General features: G+C 30.5%; 3 protein-coding genes across 4 annotated transcripts; 1 reads left to right on the forward strand and 2 right to left on the reverse strand.

Moving 5' to 3' along the window:
* Positions 1–617: 617 nt before the first annotated feature.
* On the forward strand, positions 618–2,570 carry LOC140182234 (homeobox protein knotted-1-like 5). Its single transcript, XM_072228374.1, has 3 exons — positions 618–630; positions 807–1,039; positions 2,400–2,570. Exons 1-3 carry the CDS (start codon positions 618–620, stop codon positions 2,568–2,570), a joined length of 417 nt encoding a protein of 138 aa, XP_072084475.1.
* Positions 2,571–12,325: 9,755 nt separating this feature from the next.
* Positions 12,326–13,824, reverse strand: LOC140181983 (uncharacterized). The gene is made up of 5 exons (XM_072227881.1): positions 13,723–13,824; positions 13,334–13,601; positions 12,856–13,202; positions 12,647–12,772; positions 12,326–12,524 (listed from the first exon to the last, which is right to left on the reverse strand). Exons 2-4 carry the CDS (start codon positions 13,554–13,556, stop codon positions 12,710–12,712), a joined length of 633 nt encoding a protein of 210 aa, XP_072083982.1. The 5' UTR covers positions 13,557–13,601; positions 13,723–13,824; the 3' UTR covers positions 12,326–12,524; positions 12,647–12,709.
* A 2,797-nt stretch (positions 13,825–16,621) lies between these two features.
* Positions 16,622–19,123, reverse strand: LOC140181814 (uncharacterized). Of its 2 annotated transcripts, XM_072227193.1 has the most exons (5): positions 18,544–19,123; positions 18,351–18,457; positions 17,877–17,919; positions 17,622–17,752; positions 16,622–16,886 (listed from the first exon to the last, which is right to left on the reverse strand). In XM_072227193.1, exons 1-5 carry the CDS (start codon positions 18,719–18,721, stop codon positions 16,677–16,679), a joined length of 669 nt encoding a protein of 222 aa, XP_072083294.1. In that variant the 5' UTR covers positions 18,722–19,123; the 3' UTR covers positions 16,622–16,676. The 2 variants fall into 2 exon arrangements, 1 of the variants encoding a protein (XP_072083294.1); XR_011877284.1 differs by having other exon boundaries at positions 17,622–17,919; positions 18,351–18,470.
* Positions 19,124–24,522: the final 5,399 nt, after the last annotated feature.

Raw genomic sequence — 24,522 nt, forward strand, 5'->3', positions numbered from 1 at the left:
TTTGATTAATTAAAAATATAAAAATATTTTTTATTATTTAAAATGTGAAATATTTAAATTTTAAAAAAATTAATTTGTCTTTATATATTTTAGATACAAGACTCAAATGTCTCATAGTTTAAAAAATAAAAAATATTTTTATATTTTTAATTAGTTAAAAATTTATATATATTTAAATTAAAAAATTAGAGAATTATTTATTTTTTCTCTTATTATTATGAACAATCTCTTAAATGAGTTATTAAACCTCAAGACAACCAAATAATGACTATTTGTTTCTTGACAAATGAATAGTTTTATGTGTGTATGTATTAAGCACTAGTCTTTCTCTCTGGAAATTATGCATGGAAAAAAGAACAATAATGTTATATATAGATATATGAATAAAAAAATAGCCACTAATAATTAGCCACGGTATAAGAATACATATTTAGAGTTCATAAAAAATGTTTGATTATTACAGTGTATTAAATAAGTTTGATTATTTTGTTATGACATTTAATTTGTAAACTTTGAAAAGTTTCATAATTTTAGTGATTAATTACTTCGTTTGAGAAATATATGAAACAACATGTATAATTATTTTTTAGTATTTATGGAAAATTTTTAAAAAACGAATGTGCATGGAATGTTAGTTATAAAGAAATAATGCATCCATTATATTTGTTGTTGTCTTGTACAGTAAGGATTTGTAGTTTTAAGATTTGAATTACTATAACCTCCCATTAATTGAGAAAAGGGTGTGTAATAGAGTATTAGGTTGAGAATTGAATGAGTTAGAATTAAAGATTTAAATGATGATTCAGATGAAGCAGCAGGGAGTTGTTCATCAGAGGTGGAAGGAATTGAATTTGGATATGGGACACGTGGCGTTGGAGATAAAGAGCTTAAGGAAATGTTGCTTCGTAAGTACAGTGGTTACCTTAGTAGCTTGAGAAAGGAGTTTCTAAAGAAAAGGAAAAAGGGTAAGCTTCCTAAAGATGCAAGGATTGCTCTCATGGATTGGTGGAACTCCCACTATAGATGGCCTTATCCTACGGTACTTTCATTTTATTTAACTTACATTCCTATTATCCTATATGCTTCACATGCAACATTTTCTGTACGAGGAGAGTGTTAGGAGGCCAGCACTTAACCATCAAAAAGAAATTGAATGATTTTATACTATTAAATATAATCTTACACTACTAAAAATATCATTGATGGCTAAAAACCACAAAATCTACTGGCCCCTAGACTTTTTCTTTTCTGTTATAGGTAGATCAACTTGTTATATCAATTTAAAGTTGTTTATTGAGAAAAGTACTGGTTAAGGTCTGGATAAACAGCTTAATTAATTTTTTTTAAAAAAATAGTTTAAATAATAAATATTTATATTAAAAATAGTTTATAAATAAATTATTTTGTAGTTAATTTTTTAGTTCTAAAAATACTTATTTTAAAAAAAATATACCATATATTAATATTATTACTTTTCATAAATCAAAAATTTAAAAGAATAACTTTTTAAATTTTTCAACGGGTCCTAAGTTCTGCTTTAATATTTGGGTTAAATTTTAATTTCGTTTTTAATATTTAAAATATCTTATTTCATCCTATTTTAATTATTTGGTCAAAATCAAAATTATTGTTCTAAATATATACCCTTTCTTTTTTTATGATTTTCTTTTAGTTAGTGACAAAAATTGTAATTATAGTAATCATAGTAGTGGTCATTGTGATTGAAAGTAAAAATATAGAATAATAAAAAATAATAAAAGAGAAAAAATCATATTTTTAAAAATTATTTAATTCTAATTAAAAGACTAAAATATAATGAAATAAAATATTTAAGATAAAAATAGAGAATATTTCAAACAACAAAGGCAAAATTAAAATTTAGCTAAACATTATGAACTAAAACAATAGTATTTTACTCTTGGTTTATTTTATCAAGGATAAATTAAACTCGTTCTTTCTAAAGGTTAGGAAATAATTTATATATTTCACCTCTGATTCGTAAAAAATAGTACATACTAGCCTGTTTTGATATTGAAGTTGCAGAATATTGAATTTTTTTTTTTTCCAGAAGAAAAGAAAAAACAATATGACACTAACTTAACCTATAAACATGATATTCTTCGGTTTCTTGATACCTACCAGTGTATCTTGTGTACGTATGAAAAATCAATTAGTCACATATGTAAATATCTTCTAATATTATAATATTAGAGGTGAATGCAATTTATTCTTCATTTATAAAACGACCTTTAGAAATATCAAGTACTTGATAAGATTTGTTTGTTGAATTAAAAATATGGAGGATTCAGTATATAGATATGTAGCATGATTGGTTGTAATTCTGAATAGACAAGTATATTCATGTAAATAATATGATATATAATATATACATTTATCAGGAGGAGGAGAAATTGATGTTATCAGAGATGACTGGATTGGACATAAAGCAGATAAACAATTGGTTCATAAATCAGAGGAAACGCCATTGGAAACCATCTTCAGAGATGCGATTTGGTGTCATGGAAGGTGTAAGTGGTGCTGCACATGGCACCATATTAGAACATATGTAATTTCTACTTTCTAGATACCATTATGCATGCTTTATTTCATAGCGATCAATACCACGTTGTGATCCAAATGCTGCTTTAATTTCTGAGTTGAGTGATGTATGAAAGTATACATGGTTGTTTTTTTCTCTACATTTATATACTATATGCCCAATTTTTTATTTTAAATTAAAGCGGGGCTAATGCCCAAGAGAATAAAATAAGGTATGGTAGTCCCTAGTCATCAACAATAATCTACCATAATTCTGGTGGTGCTAAGTTATAAGTGGATACCAGAATGTAATAATTGTACGCTTTTTTTACTTAGCTATACAGAGTATTTACAAATTTCATTATATTAATTGATTAATAGCTAATAAAATTCAACAGTAATGGAAATTACCAACCATCAGTAATTTGTGTTTTCCTCATAAAGAGTAAAAGGTCACATGATCATTTGAGTATTGTTTCTCTCCAGGAAATTAAAATTATATTAGCATACATTATGCTTCGAATTTGATAACGTTAATGTTATGAATCATTGTCCCACTTCATTAGAAGACACAAATCTTAACAGAGTTGTGAATGTTCACGTGTTCCATAATGTGAAGTATGATCATGTCTATTATTTCAAGAAGGAAAAATTTTGGTAACCAAAATTTTTCAGCCATAATCAGCGAAAGCTTTCCATAATTTACTTCATTTATATCTCTTAATAACAGTTTTATTTTTTATTCTACTCTCTTATCATTCTACTTATCACCGTTCTTATCAAATCTGTTTATTAATGATATTAATTATAAAATCATATCCCTTTTTATTAGGCACTATTGTAATCAATACTTAATATTCTTTTTTATAATTTGATTTTTATATATAAAAATACAATAAAAATTAATAATGATTATATTTAAAAACGGTAATTATAATATCAATTACATTAAATAATTGCAATTGATTCTTTGTTCGTTATGGTATTTATCATCAATTATTGGAGATATGAAACATGAAATTTATCTTAATATATACTTTATGTTAATTCAATCATAGTCATTCAAAAATCACAAGAATAACACCATTGCAAGCACAATAGTGTATAAGCCAATAAATTTTACAAAAAATTATTTTTATCATTGTAATTTGTATGGCAATTGATTTCGACCTTAATACAGTACCTATAGCAGAAGGTGCTGAAGAATTTGAACAACAGACGGACTCACCCAATGAAATTGTTGCCAGTCAATCAAGTTCTGAAAATATGGAAAACTATACTAGCTCTGATGAGGTATGATAATAACCCGGATTATTTTTTGTATATTTTTTAACATTTTAGTTATATACGTAACATTCCTGATCATTATTTGTTTGATATTTATGTCAAAGAAAAAATAAATTTGGCACCGACAAATGATACATGATCACTCATGTTATATATATATATATATATATATATATATATATATATATATATATATATATATATATATCCCCCTTCACTTTAGCATCATCACAAACAAAAATAAATCGTTATAAATAAACTGAATTTTTTACTTTTTAAATAGAACCGTGCAAGTTTGTACTTTATATATAAACTGGACAGATGGGTTTTATTGGTTACACCAAAACTTCATATACCTACTCAAATTTCTTTCCATTAGCCCACTCTTAACAACTAATCTATAATAAGTATTTCATTAAATCGGTCTTCTTTCATTTTTTTCAATTACTTTTTTATATTTAAATTTATGTAGATAAAATATTATTAATGTAAAAAAATATTTGACGTGATGACAATGTATAGTACATACCATTATTAATAATTTTCTCTTTTAGCATCATCACAAACAATATAACCAAGACTATCATATATCATCACATTTTTTGTACACATAGCATTCATTGATATTCTAATTAATTTAAAATTTCATTCGATTCTCAAATTTTAAATTTTAGATTTAATTTTGCTAAAGAATTATAACATAATTTTTTTAATCAAAATTCAAGTTAAAAAAAATATTGATAAACAACTTTGGACTTATTCTATAATCTAACTGTTTAAAATAAAATGTCTTTCAGAAAAAATTTATTTGAAAGATTTTAAAACAAAATCTAGAGAAATAGGAGCTATGGTCCCTACTATATGCCTTTGATTATTATTATTGTTGTTGTTGTTGTTGTTGTTGTTGTTGTTGTTGTTGGAACATATAAGCAACCATTGCGCCTGTTCTGAAAAAGAAACGTTAGGATATGGGTGTTTTCATCCTCTTGTCTGTGTTTTAAGTTAAATGAGAGATAAATCATAAAAATAAGTATTTTGATGACTAATAATTTTTTTATAATATTTAATTCTAAATTACTTAAAATACAATAGAGAATGTAAATAAAAAAATAAAAAATATATGTAAATAAAAAAATAATTTTATGAAGTTAACATCCACGTTAACATAGATAATAAAACAAAATTAGCACCTAAAATTACAGTATTGTGTTTTATTTGTTATACTCGATAGTGAAATTAGCCACTTTTGTATAGTTAACTATTAGGTAGAGTTTCATTTGTTTTTTTTTTCTTTCTTTGTTTTTTTCCAGGTAATAAACTAAGCCATTGGTGAAGAGGAGCTAGATCCCGAGGAAGGAATGTGCTTCGGCACATTAGAAGATGCGCGTGCATATTATTACCGATATGCGGCTAGGACTGGATTTGTCGTCAAAATAAGAACCACTGGCTGGGAGACTAGAAATGATCAAAGGGTGGTTGTTAATCAGACTTTGCATTGTAACAGAGATGGATACCGCACATCCCGTGTAAAGACACCCAAGAGAAGTAAAACGATGGCCTCAACAAACTGCAAAGCCCGTTGCTATTTGGCATTAGATAAAATGACAGGGCGGTGGAGGATTTCTCGAGTAGAGTTATCCCATTCACACCCGCTTAATCCGAAGCTATCTGGAATGTTCTCAGCAAACCGTCAGCTAAGTATGCATGTGAAGGACCTGATACAGCAAAATGACCAACCTGGCATTAGACCGAGTAAGACGTACCAGGCACTAGCCAATACCATCGGTGGCCCTGCCAACCTCACCTTTACAGAGAAGGATGTTAGAAATTACATTAGTCGTCACTTACGCATTTTCGGGGATGAGACAGATCCAAAAGAGTTACTTAAGCACTTCTCACGGATGAAGGAGCTCAATCCGGACTTTTTCTTTGAAATAGATGTGGACGAAAACCATAGCATTAGAAATGTGTTTTGGGCCGATGCTTGGTGTAGAGCTGCATGGGAATATTTTGGTGATGTTGTGACGTTTGACACTACTTACAAGACTAATAGGTACGAAATTATTATTTTTCTGTTGGACTTAATTAGACTTTTTTCCATGAAAGGCATTTGTAGTTTCCACCTACATTACATGTTTTTATATTTCCATTGTTTAGGTATGACATGCCATTTGGGTCTTTCGTAGGTGTCAACCACTATGGGATATCTACGCTTCTTGGGTGCGCATTATTGCAGAATGAAGACACTCGTACATTCGAATAGCTTTTTCGTACTTGGTTGAAGTGCATGGGTAAGGCCCCCATATGTGTTATAACTAACAGACCAGTCGCTGCAGATGCGTTTTGCATTAGAGACCACATTACCACACACACGCCATAGATGGTGCATATGGTATATCCTAAACAAGATACCAAATAAGCTGGTAGGTTACCGTCGTTTCGATCAGCTTATCACATGCATGAAGAGGATTGTGTTTGAATCCAAATCTAAGGACTCATTTGAGAGAGATTGGCACAATTTCATTGAAGAGTATGACCTCCACAATTCTAGGTGGCTAAATGGTAGTATAATCTTCCGGTTCTTTGCTGCCTATGTGTGGCTTTTTTATAGATGTTATTTTATAGTCAATATGGATGTTGCACTTATGGGTTAACTTATGCTATTTTTTTTTTGTATTTTTTTCCTATTCATTTGCAGATATATTTGCTGACTGACACATGTGGGTGCCAGTATTTTTCAAGGACGAATTCTGGGCTGGCATGAGGAGCACACAACGTAGTGAGAGCATGCATTCAGTTTTCGATAAGTACTTAAACACTAAGAGCTCTTTGTTGCAATTTGTTCGCCAATACCAAAATTGTGTTATAGACAAGGAGCAAAAGGAGCTTGAGTGTGACGCTGCTGATTTAAGGGGTATTATCCCTTGTGTTTCTAGCTCACCAATAAAGAAGCAGTTCCAGAAAGAATATACAAACTCCATGTTTTGAGACGTTCAGGATCAATTTATCAAAAAGGCCGATTGTGACATCTCCTCAGTCAACCATCATGGCACAAGTATAGTTTGTGAAGTTGACCAACAAAAGATGGTATTTGACATGTCAGTGTATAGCAGATACCAAGTCGTGTATTGCTCGCAGTCATCAGACGTTCAATGTGATTGCTTTATGTTCCAATCGAATGGTATTCTATGCTGCCACAGTCTTGCTGTTCTCCTACATTTTTGTGTGACAGCAGTGTCCTCACAATACATTCTATCCCGATGGAGTAAGAATGTTAGTCGGAGACACACATACATCAGGAGTAGCATTGACATGGACCGTTCTAATGAAAGCATGACCATTTTTAGAGAATTGTGTTCTGATTTTTACAACGTTGCTCAGGATTTCGTGGCTACTCCGGAGGTTGCTGCTATATTGCGTGATGCCATGGACAGTGCTCGGCAGAAGCTCAAAGAACACAAAGAATCCGAGCATCAAGCTGCACATGTACTAAGTGCAGTTTACTCACATACGCGTGATGAGTGTCCCGTTAGTATGGATGAGCTACATGGCTCACGTCGTGTTCCTACGCGAGGTCGTCCAACGTCCACCAGACTTGGGGCAGATCTAGAAAAATCTATTAAAAAGAGGATACGCAAACACAAGAACACTCACAATCACAACAAGGTAAATATGAGATCTACCCCCTTTTTCACGTCATTTGTTTATTTTAAGTGGGTTGAATGGATGATAAGTGATGATGTTATTTTTCAATATGATTTGTGTGTTAAGGGACCTAATGGTAATGCACAACCATCTCCTACCAATGTGGCATCTTCTTACAAAGATACGCAATGGGCTTGTTCAAAAATGACAGAGAATTTGGCTACGCATTCTGGCTCCTTCATATCACTATTGAATTCATTCCATAACGATGAACAATTGTGTATGTATACCTAGTGTATTTTTCGTAGCATTCATGTCATATCCATTTACTTATTGATTCCTCTTTTGTTTTGTTTTTAAATTTTTTTTTTCCACAGGAAGCATTTTTGGAGGATTCGAAGTTTAACAACACTACAAATCATAAGCATTAGAGTTTAGCAACTACTTTGTACTTTGCCCATGCTTCAATGTTATTTTACGTTATCATGATTTTGGTGATTTATTGGGTTTATTTTATGTATTTTAATATACTCAACTTTTATTTTACCTTGCTACAACTTCATCTACCATTATTAAACAAAATACAATAACAGACTTGGGCAACTAAATTACAACTTTTTTATTCTTTTACTCTTTCTTACCATTATTATTTGTTACTAATATTTTATCTTAATAAATGTTTAGCTGATAATTTGATCATTATGATAATGTGGTGCAATACATGAATTTTAAAATTGAATATCAAAAGTATCCGTACACAATAAGGTCTTTTTTTCATTATTTAAAAAATTAGACATCAAAAAAACATATCCAGACATGTATTTTATTTACCTCCAATAACATCCGTTAATTTATTAGAATAACAACCACGATCGAGCATTTATTGCTTGGGCATAGATATTATTAGCTGGCTGTTAAGCATGGATAATTGTAAAGTCCATAAATTTTTAGCAGATATTCGAAAGAAAGTTCAAACTTCAATCAACGTAATCTCGATTTGAGCAAAAAAATTCCAAACACGTATAAAAAAATAATCTAACAATTAAAAAACAATTTTTTTATTACATAATTATTAACTGGGATATTGAATCCTCTTTTTTTTTTGTTCAGTCCAAATCCAAATCCATTCGCAAATATTTCATGATAAAAATCACATAAATCCTGCAACCATATCAACCGTAAATACACACAGCAACTCTAGTCCTAATTAATTGTTTGTGTATATATTTACCCTGCTGTCCAATATAGGTAATCCTTTAATAAAGATGCACCCGGTTTTAGTTTATATCCGATAACATCCATCTGTATTCAATGATAACATCCATTAAATTTTGAAAACAAATTAACAAAAAACACACACCGACCAACTCCAATCTCAATTTATGGCTTATAGTTCCGTTTAGCTTTCTTGGCCCGTTCTGCCCTTCGAACCAGTGATCTTGTCCGTGGGTTCATCCAAGGATCTTCAAGATTTTTCTTCTTTCCCCTATCCTCCACATGACGACATGGTACATTGAGTACACCATTTATCTCACTCCTAGAGATGTTGTCTTTGCAAATTAGAATGTCAGTTACAATTTCTTTCCGAATTTGTTGCAGCTGGGCCTGTGGTCACAAACAGATGTATTTGTGTTTGGTATAGAACACTCTAAAGACGCAACTATAAATCCAGCCAGCATAAGTAGAATTCATCCAAGAAGAGTTTTTTATCAATTATTAAATACGCAAATAAGCATCAGTATATATTTTGGACTTCACTAACCGTATTCCAAATAGGCATGTTCAATTCATCCTCTGCCAAGCTCTTTGGATCCCACATTTCTATCCATTTAATGACATATATGCCACAGTCCCACCTATGCAACACAAATGACAAAAAGTCGTGCCAACATATTAAAATTTGTGTGGGTTGATTTTTTAAACCTTTCTTCGTTTTCATCTCGAGACTTACCCATTTGGCTGTTTTTGGAGCCTTGTTTCATAGCAACACTCATAGCCCTTAGCTGTGAATACTATATTCGGGTCTACAGTTGCTGCCAACTCTTGGAGAAGAAAGCCATTCGACAAGCCAGACAGAAAAAATTAGGAAGGAAAATATAAAAAAGAAAAAAAAATAATGAAGGCCACACTTAACACCCGAAAAAATATGCATAATCAAATCTATTCTCACTTACTACATATTTATCTATTTTCTCTCGGCGCTCCGAGTGTGGGGCCACTGTGCATGGAGTCTAACACCCATAGGTTATCAGTCTTCCGGTGGAGTACATATAGCCACCAGTGATCATCTCGACACACTGGAACAAACCATTTCATCGTTGAATAAAGCATGTTAGAATATAGTTATTTTTTTTCATATTCTTGTAATAAAAAATAGATTTTGTGTGTGGATAAGTAAGTACGTAAATTACTGACATAATCAACTTTTTTCGCCTTCCCTACATCGAACCAGTGTTGCCCGCGGCCCATGAAGCTGCTAAGAACATGGACAAAACTAGTGTTCATCCCGGCACATCGTTCAATGTTATCATCAGTCAATATTATGGCCTGTAAACCCATTTTGCATTAGTTAAACACCTAATGTAATAATTTAGAGTATCCTTCACCGAGGTAATTATGGTATTAATTAATATTAAGTAGGTAAGGACAGATTGCACTAACCATTAGTTTCGGTGGAATACAGTAAAAATCTGTGCAAAACCTTGCGTTGCTCGAAGCATTGAACATGGCACAATAGTAATCAACCACCTGGATAGAGTAAACGTATTACATTTCATGGCACTTTAATGCAGAACACATACACAGCAATTGATTACTGTTTTTTTGTTTGCTCTTACCGTATCGCTTACTCTTCTACGCCATCCCAGTGATTGAAGGTCTGCTCGCTGCAACTAAACATCATCACTCCCATTGCGAATCCACGCGAGCGTGAGATTCTTTGCACCCCTCCGATCTGTCACCCACTTGTATATCATGTTCATGTCATCACCTGTAGGCCTTGCAGCACCCCCAGATGGCATTAGTGTGTCCACCACAGCTTTTGTTTTTCTTATGTTTTCTGGTGCTTCAGGTTCCGGAGTCGCGTTTCGATCATTTGTTACCAGAGATCCGAGTGGTGAGTCCGGTATGTGCAACTGAGTGATGCCAAGCGAGAATGACGGGATTAGAAAGTCAACTTGAGGTGGGTCCTCTGGTGCAACATACACTACCATTGCAAGTTCTCCGGGTTCCCTGCACAGTCATTAACAATTAAGTGCTCTTAACCGAGTGCTCTTAACAATTAAGTGCTCTTATCTGAGCCAAAACTAAAATAAAGAAAGTTGTGTAACCAGTATAAGATTATATGGATAACATCTATTATTGATTAAACATTCCACCTCATAAGAAGGAAAGAGTCAGAGGTAAAAGATTCATGCACCTAATATAATTTTCAATAATTCGTATTATTGTTAAATTCATCTAACTTGCCTTTGCTTTGCAGGTCCTTCATCGACATTATCATCTGTTCCGTTTCCAACAGGTGTGTCAGGCATTGTCTTATCCCCTTTGGGCATTTCAGCACATGTCTTTCTCATACTCACAGTATTCCCCCTAATGGACCTGTTTTTGGACTCTTAAATAAATTAGAAGTTGAGCACCTATAAATGATAATAACAAAAGACACATGATACAAGTCTGATGTAATCAAGTCAATCTAGTATGCTTAAATGCGTAAATGATGTTAATTCTAAATTTTACCCAAAGCTTATTCGTGCAGAATAAAGTAAAGAATGAATAGTAACATCCACAATGCCAACAAGATAGCAGCCATAATGACAGACCAATAACATCTGGTATGAGGCATGCATAACATTCGAAATGAAATGATAAAATATTAGCTATTCAAACTCCTATTCAAGATAAATATACCAGTTACAGCCCCTAATGTTGCCATCCTTCTCAAATAAGCACAATATTATACGTAGGTAAAATATATTAAAATTACTTTAGAGATGGTAAAATTTTATATGCAAACAAATGTAATGATAAATTATGTCAACGCAGTTGCCCAAAATTAGAAAAAAAAATTATACTAGTATACTATTATAATGAGGCAGGTTAAAGCATTAAAACTCCATGCGATAACTGAAAATTCAGTAACTTGCCTTTCCTTTGAAAGCTCGTCCTTAACATTATCATCTGTTGCAATTACCACAGGCGTGTCGGCCACTGTCTCCTCCCCTGTAGGCATTTCCATACATGTCTTGTTCGTACAGACTTTATCCCCTCCAATGCATCCGTGTTGTGAACCTTGGCTACATTTTCTGTTTACATAAATTGGAAGATGAACAACTATAAGTGATAATTAAAAAGGTCACCTAGCATAAATATAATACGACCAAGTAAATCTAGTACACCCAAGTATAGTATAGAATGAACAATAACATCCGTTATTCCAATCAGTTAACATCCGTAAGGCCACACGGATAACATCAGGTGTCAAATATACATAACACCCAAACTAATAAGACAAGAATTAGCTCTTCAAAATACTATTTAAAGTAACTAGTATTGGCATTACTTAACGGGAGAGGACACAAAGTCATCAAATTTATTATATTATGGAATGAATGCTAAAACACAAGAAGATGTATTTACATGTGTAAGGTCTATTGCCATGCTCAAAATAAGTATCTCCAACAGTTTTTAAAAGATAGATTTACTAGCTACAGCATCAACATCACACTTCTAAAATTAGATAAATAATTAATTACTCTATACATGGTAAAAGATTTTTATACTATAATAATATTAAAAAGACGCAGGTTAGAGCAATAAAAGTTTATAACAAAACTAAAAAAATCATGGAATTGCCTATTTTTGGAAGGTTGTTGATCAAATTCAACAGATGATGCATGACCAGCCGGTATGTCGGTCTCGTTTTCATCTACCGTGGTAGCTTCTTTACGAGTCTTTCTATTAGACTTTCTTTTTTTCCTAATGCTTCCTCTCTTTGATACACGGTTGGGCTTGTTCGGTAACCCGGACATCTTCCTAATTAAATTTAGAAGCCCCTACAGTGGACAACATATAAGTTTTATTTAAGTAAGAGATTAAAAGCAGTGATCCGATTAACATATCTTTCACACTTATCACTATTAAAATATTATATATATATATATATATTATGCCTCACCGAGTGAGATGTGCTTTCCTCTTCATCCTTCTTCTTCAGATCAACAAAGGACCAGTCTCTGATCTACGGTTCTCTCCCATTATATCTTCCTAAATCTCCATGCTTGTTAGCATGGAGATATATAATCTGAAAATTATAGTAATTACTATAAACAAGGTATACTATAAAATAACAAACAACAAATTAAAGGTTAGGGATATATGGCTCACCAGTAATGCGAACATACATCCATCCACTGTCTTCTTTCCTACATCCTGAAACCTTAGAACTCCCTCAATTAAAAAATCATAAATGTACCTCGCCCAATACATTTTCTTTGGGTTCGATACATCAATGGCAGCCCGTATATGTATGTCTAAAACAGTAGCCTTTGGCGAGGGAAAGAAGAAACACTTCGCTATCAACATGATGAACTGTCTCCGGAAGTTCATTCTATCGACATCGGACTGCATCGAGCATGTGATAACATCTATTTTCAAATCTGCTTGTGTCTTTCCTATGAAGCTGTTAACAAGTCGGTGCTCTACTGCTGTTTCTGGACTTTTGAAACTATTCCCTGCCAAGCACAAAATTGAGTCGATGCAATCCAAATCTTTAATGGCTAATTTAACCGAAAACATATAATCAACGAAAGTACTGTGATTATTTTTTTTTCTTTTCTCCCTATTTTATTTGACGATTGCTTACCATGATTTGGTAGTCCAAAACACCGCACAATTGATTCAACCGATATGAGAATTTTTCTTGTTCCGACGACCAAAGACTTCTCATCCTGACTATATGATGATGCTAATGCAACCATCATATCTTGGTTGACAGTCCATTCAGGCACATATTGCAGCCAGCCAAGTCCCATGTTATGCACCTCCATTATTTTCTCTCTGCCTGCGTCTGAGTCTAATTGCTTCATAACTGAAGCCACGCAACATGGCGAGCACCTAGATACCAGTGTTTTCTACACAAACATACATAATTAGCACAAAGTGACAACGAAGGAGAATGTCGGCTTTAACATTTACTATCAGAAAATAATATCCCAAGTTTACAGTTAATTCACCGCTAATCATTCAAGGTACCTTTTTTGGTCCACCAGTTTTTTTCGCGATCCTCTTTCGGGATTGTTATTCTTATGTGTCTCTTTTTTGTTCCTGGTACGAGCCATACCTACTTCTTGTTTTTTGAACACCTATTCACAAACAACTGCTATATATACTCAAATAACTCACTTAAATTAATCATTAACATACCAACATGTTTATCAATAGCATAGATACGCTAACATACCAAGTACGAAAATTCCATAGACAATGTTATTATTCATTTATTATTTCTTTTATTTACATGGGTGAAAAACATGCCACGAGTGGTTGCATTGAATTGAGTGTTTTCAAATCTCAGAGACTCTGCATTGGGTCACTCTCGTACGTAGTAACTAGCACATGCAACAACCATGTTCATGTTCGTGAATTGTTGTTATTATCAAAATAAAAATTATACATTGAAAAATTAAAATAAAGTGTGGAATTGTGACAATTATTCATGTTATGTGTTGATGATTGTTAACAAAGAATTCCAAGAGAGTATATATATATCATTATGTCAAACAAATAAAGCTTCTAAAAGCAAAATTCCAAATAAAAATTGCCACTAATTAACAAATATATATATATATATATATATATATATATATATATATATATATATATATATATATATATAATAGTAATAAGAAGAGGAAACAATAATGCAATCGTTTTCATACCCAAAAAAAAAAGATAAAGCATATATCTCTCTCAAAGGCAACTGAATGGAACTTTACAAGGAATTTAGTGAAGTCTATTTTATTTATTTTTAATTTTTGATTTATGTGTATGAAATATTTGCTATGGAAAGCCAAGTTGGTTTTACAAAAGCGCTATATGAATGAAACTAATTAAATGAAACTAATTAACATACCAACATGTTTATCAATAGCATAGATACGCTAATAACTTTGCTTAGTTCAATATAAAAATCATGATTACTTACTATGTGTCCATCATTGTCATTATCACTTCACTAAAGTGATTAATCAAAATTCAGTGAATTAATTTGTTTAACTACATACCATTAATTAAATAGTCATATATGTATGTATGTTCAGTATTTAACATACACTAATAAAGATAAAGCACTTCACACTAAAAAATTTCATGCAAAATTCCAACTCAACCTTTTATAAAATTAAAGCAATTCACACTAAAAAAAAATCAAGGCATAATATCTCAATTGCACCATATCTAGAAGGATTTTTTTTCTTCACATGAAGTACAAAAAAATAATTTGTCAATAACTTTAAGTACTCCTAACGTACTCCCACTCCAGCCCAAAATGATATCTTTGCAAGTTTTTCCCTTTTTCCAAACCCAGCAAAGTGAGATAAAGAACAAAATTTCATCATTAACAACGAGTCCAACCACAAACAACAACTGATAATGGAGCCCCAATATGCCAATTATTCGAAACACAATCAATGGAGAGATAAAACTATATAACATACCTATAGGACTCGGACACAACGGTATGCGATGCTCAGCTTTTCAAGTGGCGACTTCCGAAATATGGAGGCAACTTGAACGAAATGGCTGTTTCATATTTGTCACATTATTAATTACTTGAAATAAAGCACAACACCAAGTATGAAAAATAGCAACTTAAACCACATAACATATAAAAAACCAATCAGGGAGCCATAACACATCAAAAAATTAATGTATACTTATCACAGTTTGACTTAGCCTGAGTTTTATTGGCTGATTTTGATGCTTACTCACAATGCATCCAAACAATTTCATAGCATTTTTTTTTAGTTGTTTAAGAAAAAATATTCATAGAAAATGGGGAATTGAAATAATGATAGAAAGGCTTTTAATAAATAGATTGTCATATTGGATAACATCCATGAAGAACACACCAAATTCCATTGAAACGATAGAAATTTTATATGGTGTCTTGCCATATCCATAATGAATTAAGATGAAATACTTTCTCCCAAAATAAAAACCAAAAAATACAAAACTCAACCTAACACACAGTATCAAGATTCAAGAGTAATATATACTGTAACATATAATCAGAACATATCACTCGCATTGCAAAACGAGTATATTATTGCATAATTATAGAGTGACTTCACAATCCCAATTAACAAAGATTCTAGAGAGGGAAATAAGAATGATTATCATATGAAAGTATTAATAATGCTAGAAGAGAGAAGTCACATTATGACAAACACAACGAAGACAGTTTTCAAAAGCATTATCATGTAACATTTCTAACGGCCGGAATAGTTCGAACAAAAAAGATTCAGTGAGTTGCAATAGACAGGAAAAGCATTCAAATAATCAAAGTCCAATGCCCATAAAGAGAAAACGAGCAAGCGAGCGAGAATAGGGTTTTACTTACCATGGAAAACGTGAGTGAATGCGAATATGGTGAAGCTGAGAGTGTGAAAGTGAGAACTGGCATTACAAGAAAAAGCAATATTTGTAACAAAAAATATTGTTACAAAAAATCGATATTTTGAAACAAAAGGATTTTGTAACAAAAAAAGGGTCATTGCAGTATGTCCCGTTACAAAAAGTTTTGTAACAAAAAATGGAACTGTTACAATTCAAAGTAATATTTTGTAACAAATTTTTCTGATGCAAAAAACCAAAAATTGTTACAAAAGTGATAATAAATTTTGATCTTCAAAATATTTTTGGTGACAATATATTTTTTCCTATCATAAAATTTTGTTACAAAATATAACTTGATTTTGTAACACTTTTTTCTTTAGTTACAAAACACTATTTATTTTGTAAAATTTTTTAATACAAATTATACACATAATTTGCCAAATTATATTTTTTTAATTAATTAATATATAAACTAATTTACTCAGCAAGTCAACATTTATATAATATATAATAACATAAATAGTTCAAATATCTTTTATTTAACTAAGATTATTTTATAAATCTTCAACATATAAACTTTAAAGTACAAACTAACAAGACACATTGAAGAACCCTAATGTAGATACATAGGACAAGAAATACAAGGAATTATAAATCTCCAAAATGTAATAAGTGCCACACACCATCATGTTCATACAAGTTCCATCATGTATGAACAAAGAATTACAAACTCCATCATATCCATCGAGCTCCTTTCTCATGGAGAAACTTCTAATAAGTACCACACAAGTGCCAAACACCTGAAAAGTTCACCAACCAAAAAACACTAGCTTAAATTCAAATCAAATCAATAATGTTTCAAAGTACAACCCTACTTCTCAAAATTTTAAAAAATTCACAGAGTGCTTCTTATGTTCCAAACTCTAGTGTGGATGCTCTATGGGTCACATTCTTACACCAGATTTGGTTCCAACTCAATCAGGTTAATATGAAACTTTATAGGAATTTCACAAGTTGCTACTACAATAGGGTGCCACAATAAAAAGCCTAGAAAGTGCAATCACTTAGTAAATTCATATAAAAATTATCATATAACTATAAGTTTATGGTGAACTACTAGGGTTTTTAACTTCATACTACAATTAAAACAAGAATGTACAAATTTATTAATTTTTACATAATTTTTGCACAAAAAGCTTATTTCAAAAATCATACAATTTTATCTATTGAACCAAATTACTTGAAACTTCACAGGGGACAACTAGGCTCATAAAATAAACTACTCAAATTAGTTCCAAGTGAAAAGCAATTGCGGTTTGTTATGATCACACAACATTTTCTACCACATGCATCCATCTAAACAAAACAAGACAAATTTGCATACAAAATATTGAGAGAAAAAGTACAAAGTATGGTACCCGTTTTGTTATGTTTCAATTTCAACAAATTAAACCAAACAAATGAATTAAATAAGAAAGACCATATAGTCAAGTGCTAGTTGTAGATAACAGTTCCATAAAATAATACGGAAGTACCATCATCAGTGTTTTCCTTGAAACGTTGACAAAAAGAAATACGCTATTGTCTGCTGCCTCCAAATACCTCACTCGTTTGTCAAAATCCAATAATCGAATGCTCCTCCTATGGTACTCGTTTAAAGAAATTGCTGAACAAAGTCCAATTACAAAAACTAAACAATTCCAAACTCCAATAAGTAATTTTTGCAGAAGTTTCTTAGAGAACATATATACATAGCACACGGATTAAAGCATTCTATGAGAGACATATACCCGATGGAAAATACTTGTTGCAGATATGCAAATATGGGTATGGCTGCATAAAAAAAGAGAATAAAGAAATTAGAGATGCAACTAACAATAGAAAGTATAACTCAATAAGAAACACAAATATCCCCCTTATGGTCAATTTCTTAATAGAAAGTAGAACTCAATAAGCAACTACAATCTCAACATCTGGATCCTTTTCTTTTCGTTCCTTAATAAATCTATAGATAACAAACAAATAAATGCAGAAAATTTTGCTTATTCCTTCAATACTGCATATGAAATTCATGAGTTCTAAAATTGGTTCCAAGTGAAAAGCAATTGCGATTTGGGAGTTATATACACTTAGAAAGTTGACTACCCTTTTTTTAACAGATCTTGGAAACTCATTAATGGTCACATTCTAAAGTTCATAAGCCACTCACCTCAATTCCACTACCACATACATCCATCTAAACAAAACAAGACAAATTTGCATACCTCTATAAAGCAAGTTATCTTAGTGGCTGAAAATTTTTTGGTTATGACAACAAAGCTCCTAAGCAATCTTAGCTGCTCCTCAACTCCCTTAAGCTTGCCCTTCCCTCCTATCCGAAGCTCCTGACGGAAATCAATGACAACAATATTCCCAAAAATTAAAGGAAATCAAAATCAGAGGGGAGAACGCCCTTACCGATAGTGAATCCCAGCGAGGCAGCGCTGTTTTCCGGTGACAGGGGCTCAGTGACGCAACCCCTAACAGCGGCGACGACAGTGACTCCACGAACGGTGACTGGGTGCAACAGGGCGAACAACGCCTCCTCCTTTTTCCTCCGTCTTCCAATCTCCACGCGTCTGTCTCTCCTGTGCATCCTCAGCGTCGTCCGTGATGGGAGATGCGACGGCGGTGGAAGCTGGCAACAACCTGCTCACGATGAAGACGACGACGGCAGCGGCTTCCCTCAGCGATAGAAGAACGCGAACTGACGGCGGCGATGGAGGCACAACGGCTTTCCTTCCTCGCGGAGCTCTTCCTCTCGCTCAACGTCTCCTCCTTCCTGACGGCGACACGACGGCAAGGCGGCAGTGATGCCCGCCGGCGCCGTCCTCCTTCTTCCACCTCTCCTTCTCTTGCTCTCTGATTCCAGCTTCCCCCTTTCTTTTCCTTTCTTTCCCTCTCCATTTTTTCCTTTCTCTTGCTGTGCGTGTGTTTTTGTGTTGTGTGTGTGAATTTGGGGAAAGGGGGTGTGGCGGCTGGAAGGGTTCAGGGTTAAGGTGAGTGAGTGAGTGTGGATAGGGTTAGCATAAAATTAGAGTTAGAATTTTTAATTTGAGAATTAGGGATTGTTTTTGAAAAAAATGTAAAATTAGAAATTTTTGGATAAATTAAAATTTAGTAATCTTAATTAAATAATTAATTTTATCACTTTGATTTAATTATTTTTTGATAAATAATTTTTTGAAAATAAAATTATGAATAACTATAATAAATCATAAATAATTTATTATTTATTTTTTAACAATTAGAGATTTTATCGGTTTAATAATGAGTGTTGAGTTATGATGGGTTTAGGATTTTAGTAGAAAGAAGAAAAAAATCAGAACTTTATATTTTATTTTTAAGGAAGTTTTTAAAAATTTATTTAAATGTAAAAATATGTTAAATTTTAGAGTGGTAATAAAATAAAAAATAATATTTGTTATAAATTTATTTTAAATAAGAGAAGGAAGGTGACCACCAATGAGTTATAACTCAAATGGTATAGTCTTCTCATACTCATCTAAGAGATGCGCGTTCGAATCTTTCTATCTTTAGTATAAAAAGAGAGAGAGAGAAGGAGGGTGACCCAGAAAATGGTAGAATGAAGAGTGAAAGTGAAAATTACAATTAATAAAAATTATATATAGTTTTATAAAAAAAATATAAAATAATATATACCATTTTTAAAAATTAATCATTTAATCTTGAATTTTTTATAAAAATAATTAATTAATACAAATAATATTTTAAAAATTAAAATTTTAAAACAAAATAAAATTATGTTAAAAAGATTTAAATATTTTAAAATAAATTTTTTTAGTTACGAAAATTCTTGTTTTTTTAATAAAAAATAAGGGTAATATAATAATTGTAAATTAATTTTAATTTAAAAATAATTATATAAAGATATTATTTAACTATAAATTCTTAAATTATTTTTAAATAAATATCCTAATTTTAAGAATTAGAGTACTTAAATTAATTATTCTTGAAATATTATTTTATTATTAATTTATAATTATTTTTAAATAATACTAATTAAGATAAAATTGGAGATAATCAAGTTAATTTTTTTATTCACAATTTTAAAGTATTAAATTCAAAAATTTTAAATATTTAAATTAAATTATATAAAATTTTTATATTTTTTTCAATTACTAAAACTTTAAATTATAAATAAGAAAAAACTCGTTTAATATATAAATCTCTAAAAATTAATTTTGAATAAATATAATAAATCATAAATAACTTATTATTTAATTTTTAACGTAATTTTAAACTCAAAGTATCATTAAATTGACTTAAATATTTTTAATAAAATAAATTTTTGAATATAAAATCTTAAATAAATATAACAAATCATAAATAACTCATTATGTTAATTTTCAAAAATTTGAAGTTTTACATTTAATATGTTGAAACAACATTTTTTATTAGTTACAAAAAATCTTTGAATTTTATGACAAATAAATAACTTCTTACAAAAATATTGTATTTTGTGACAAATTAATTTTTTGTTACAAAATATTATAATATTTTGCAACAAAACAACAATTCGATACGAAAGCCAACATAATTTGTAACAAAAGAAATCACGTTGTTACAAAATATTCAAATGTTTTGTAACAAATTTTCTTGTTGTTACAAAATATTCTTATTTTGTAATAATAACTAATTATTGTTATAAAAAAATCATAATTTGTAACAATTTTAAATTTGATACAAATTTTTTGTTACAAATGTTCCATTTTCTTGTAGTGTGGGAATTGCGTTGAAGCCATTGGGTGCCAGAATCGCGCAGAAGAAATAGGGATTAGAGGAAAATGCGTATCAGCGTGTTATTGAAGAAGAGAAGTGCCGGAAAACAACAAAAAAACGCCCCTTTTCTGCTACCTTCCCTTCATCCCTATGCCTAAAACGTAATCTTTTTGCAGCTATTCCCTTTTCCCTTTATCTAAACCCATGAAAATCAGATAAAAATCAAAACTTTCATCCTTAACATCAACTCCAACCACATGCACCAACATATAATGTACTCTCCATATGCCAATAAACGGAAAAATGAAACTAAATAACATACCAACATGAATCAGATACAATGCTATGGCATGCTCCGATGACGAAGTTGTTGGGTTTCTCCTTTCTGCATCTTTTCATTTTCCTGGTTCCTGTGGTTGTGGATGGAATGAAATTAGGGAGAAAAATCTTGATATCTCACTCTATGTAATTTCTTCGTGTTTTCGGATGTTAACTCACTGGATTGAAATTGCATTTTATTTGAATTAAATGTTGATAGAGATTTTTAGGGATTTGATTGAGATGAAACATAAATTAATTTTGGGAATGGAATTAATTACTCTAGGAATGAAGAAGGAGGAAGGGTGATAAGTATGTTATCGATAAGCAAGTGGAGTACACTCTCTTATCATGAGACTGGCATTTAGTTTCTACTATATCTATACTATACTCTTTTTTTTGGCTACGTAGCACTCCCCTTTCAAGAATAAGATGAATTAAGTGTGCAATAGAGTTTTTGAGATTTCTTTGTTCAAGAGAATAGAGAATTTTTTTATTATTACTAAGTAAGAAATTTCTAAATTTTATTGTATTTTAAGTGAGTATTGTTATCAAGCCTATAACAATTAAGTTTGGGGACAAATATCTTTTTAAAGATAGCGATCTAATTACGCTTTGAAACCATAATAAATTAAATTATTGTCATCTTTTACTCATAATTTTTCTAACAAATTTAGAGAGATATTAGTTAAAAATGTCTCAAGATAAAAATATCACATTCAAGGTCATAAATCAAGAATTTATTAAATTGGTTTGTTTTGATCGGACGAATTTCAACCATTGAAAGGATAAAATTATATTTTTTCTTACGGTTCTCAATCTTGCATATGTGACCCAAAGACTATACAAATTATTGATGCCGCTAAAAATGTCACATCAGGAGAGAAGGAAAAGATTATTCAATTGAAGAAGAAATATAATGAAGATACATTTACATATCAAAGTTATATTCTTAACACTTTATCCAACCAACTCTGCAATTTTTACATATCAATTCAATCACCATTGGAGATTTGGAAGTCTTTGGAATAAAAATTATAACACTAAACATCAAGAGACAGATAGATTCATCATATTAAAGTATTTTGAATTTATCATATAATCGATACTATGTCCGTTATTGATCAAATTCATGAATTGCAAATTCTTGTAAGTAGACTTCGTGATCTACAAGTGATCCTTGAGTCATTACAATTTAGAAAAATGATTTTAAATTGTCTTTATCTTGAAATTATTATAGAAAAAAAACTTCTATATTTTAGTGAGTACTTCACAATTGAAAAGTTACTAAGGTATATATGTACAAAAGAGAAAATTTGAAAACATAATGATGCGTATCTTTTTTAAAGTTTAAAGTAAATCATATTGGTGAAGACAAAACCAGAAAAAAGGGTTCTCAAAGGATCTTAAGCAAGAAAAGAAGAAATAAAGAGAGTATTATCATTTCTACGAGAAAAGACATTATATCAAAAAATGTAGACTTCTGAAAAAAGAAGCACCAAAAGTCCAACTTAGTGGAAGAAAAAGATCTAGTTGTTATGATTTCAGAAAATATATAAAATATGCATATTGACATGGTTATAAAACTCAACATGGCAATACAAAAAAATCACTTGAATGGTTGTTAGATTCTAGAGCTACTGTTCATGTTTACAATGATCACACTCAATACAAAAAAATATGAAAAAGTGAATAATAGAGAAGTCTTGATGGGCAATGACAACTCATGCAAAATTTGGATCAAAAAATTATGGAATTAAACTTTACATCTGACAAGAAATTAAGTTTAATAAATGTACATCAGGTTCCAGATTTGAGGAAGAATTTAGTTTCTTTCAGTCTTTTATGTAAGAAATGGTTCAAAATTGTAATGAAATCTGATAAAATAATCTTGCTTAAGAGTGATGTATTCATAAAAAAAGGATATTGTACTAAAGGCTTGTTCAAACTTAGTATTAATAATAAAATAAATGTTTCTTTTTATATTGTTTATTCTTGTGATTTATGGCATAGTAGATTAATATACTTAAATTACAAATCAATTAAATATATACATAATAATAACTATATTCATCTTAGTAACAAGAATTTCAATAAGAAATGTGATATTTATATATAATCCAAAATTACTAAATTTTTTTTCTAAAGTTAAAATAGATACACATTTTCTAGAATTAATTTATAGTGATATTTGTGAATTAAATTACAATATTACTAGAAATAAATACTTTATAATTTTTATTGATGACTGTTTTAGATTTACTTATGTATATTACTTACAACGAATATAGAGGAAGCTTTTAAAATATTTAAGAAATATAAAATAAAAGTAGAGAATATGCATAAAAAGAAAATAAAAATTATTCGTAGTGATAGAGGTGGAGAATATTTTTTTAATGAATTTAAAAATTTCTGTGAACATGATATTGTGCATGAATCTTCTACTCTATATACTCTGTAATAAAATAGTTTGGCATAAAAAAATTGTATCTTTAGTGGATATGGTTAATTTAATGTTATTAAATATAAAGTTGTCTCATAATTTGTAGAGTGAGATAATATTGATAACACGTCATATCTATAATAGGATAACAACAAGATATAGAAAGGTTTCTTCATATGAAATATAGAAAGGACGAAAACCTAATTTGAATTATTTGAAAGCATAAAAGTATTTAGTATTTTATCGAATTCCTGATAAAAAGAGAATTAAATTAGGGTCAAGAGCCATAAAAGGCACATTCATAGGATATGTTCAAAATTTTAAAGCATAGAAAATATTAAATTTCATGTATAATGTAGTTGTTAAATTAAGAAAGATAAAATTTATTAAAAATAGATACATGAATGATTCAACTTCTAACTCAAAATATCTCCAAAATAATACAAATAGTATTTAACAAAAAAATTATTAAAATAATAAATGTCTAAGTGATTAAAAATTGATCATACCAAAAAAGAGATTGAGGATGAGAAAAAAAAAACCTTGGGTCCAGACTTTATTTCTTCTCAAATTATCACTTTTTTTATAGAAAGAACTAGGAATTTTGTAATATTCTCATTATGATGAACATAGAGGGTGATTCTCAAACTTTCAAAGAGCCAATAGTTTCTAGAGACTGCATTTTGGAAAGAAGCAATAAATGATGAAATGAACTATATATTATCAAACAATACTTGAGTTTTAGTTGATTTGTCTATCTAGAATTAAAACCAATAAGATGTAAGTGAGTATTTAGAAAAAAGTATAATACTGATGATTCGCTATAAACTTTTGAAGCAAGGTTAGTGGTCAAGGGGTTTAGACAAAAAGAATATGTAGACTATTTTGATACC

The sequence above is a fragment of the Arachis hypogaea genome, chromosome 19 (assembly GCF_003086295.3).
Source record: "Arachis hypogaea cultivar Tifrunner chromosome 19, arahy.Tifrunner.gnm2.J5K5, whole genome shotgun sequence".
Lineage (NCBI taxonomy): Eukaryota > Viridiplantae > Streptophyta > Magnoliopsida > Fabales > Fabaceae > Arachis > Arachis hypogaea.

Coding starts and splice junctions, on each gene's coding strand:
- LOC140181983 (XM_072227881.1), bottom strand. CDS start 13,556: ATGAAGCAATTAGACTCAGACGCAGGCAGAGAGAAAATAATGGAGGTG. Junction 13,203..13,333: donor TTTTGGACTACCAAATCATG/GTAAGCAATCGT, acceptor TGTGCTTGGCAG/GGAATAGTTTCAAAAGTCCA. Junction 12,773..12,855: donor GATGTATGTTCGCATTACTG/GTGAGCCATATA, acceptor TATAATTTTCAG/ATTATATATCTCCATGCTAA.
- LOC140181814 (XM_072227193.1), bottom strand. CDS start 18,721: ATGCACAGGAGAGACAGACGCGTGGAGATTGGAAGACGGAGGAAAAAG. Junction 17,753..17,876: donor CAACAAGTATTTTCCATCGG/GTATATGTCTCT, acceptor GACTTTGTTCAG/CAATTTCTTTAAACGAGTAC. Junction 16,887..17,621: donor CAAGGAAAACACTGATGATG/GTACTTCCGTAT, acceptor TGAACTTTTCAG/GTGTTTGGCACTTGTGTGGT.
- LOC140182234 (XM_072228374.1), top strand. Junction 1,040..2,399: donor ATAGATGGCCTTATCCTACG/GTACTTTCATTT, acceptor TACATTTATCAG/GAGGAGGAGAAATTGATGTT.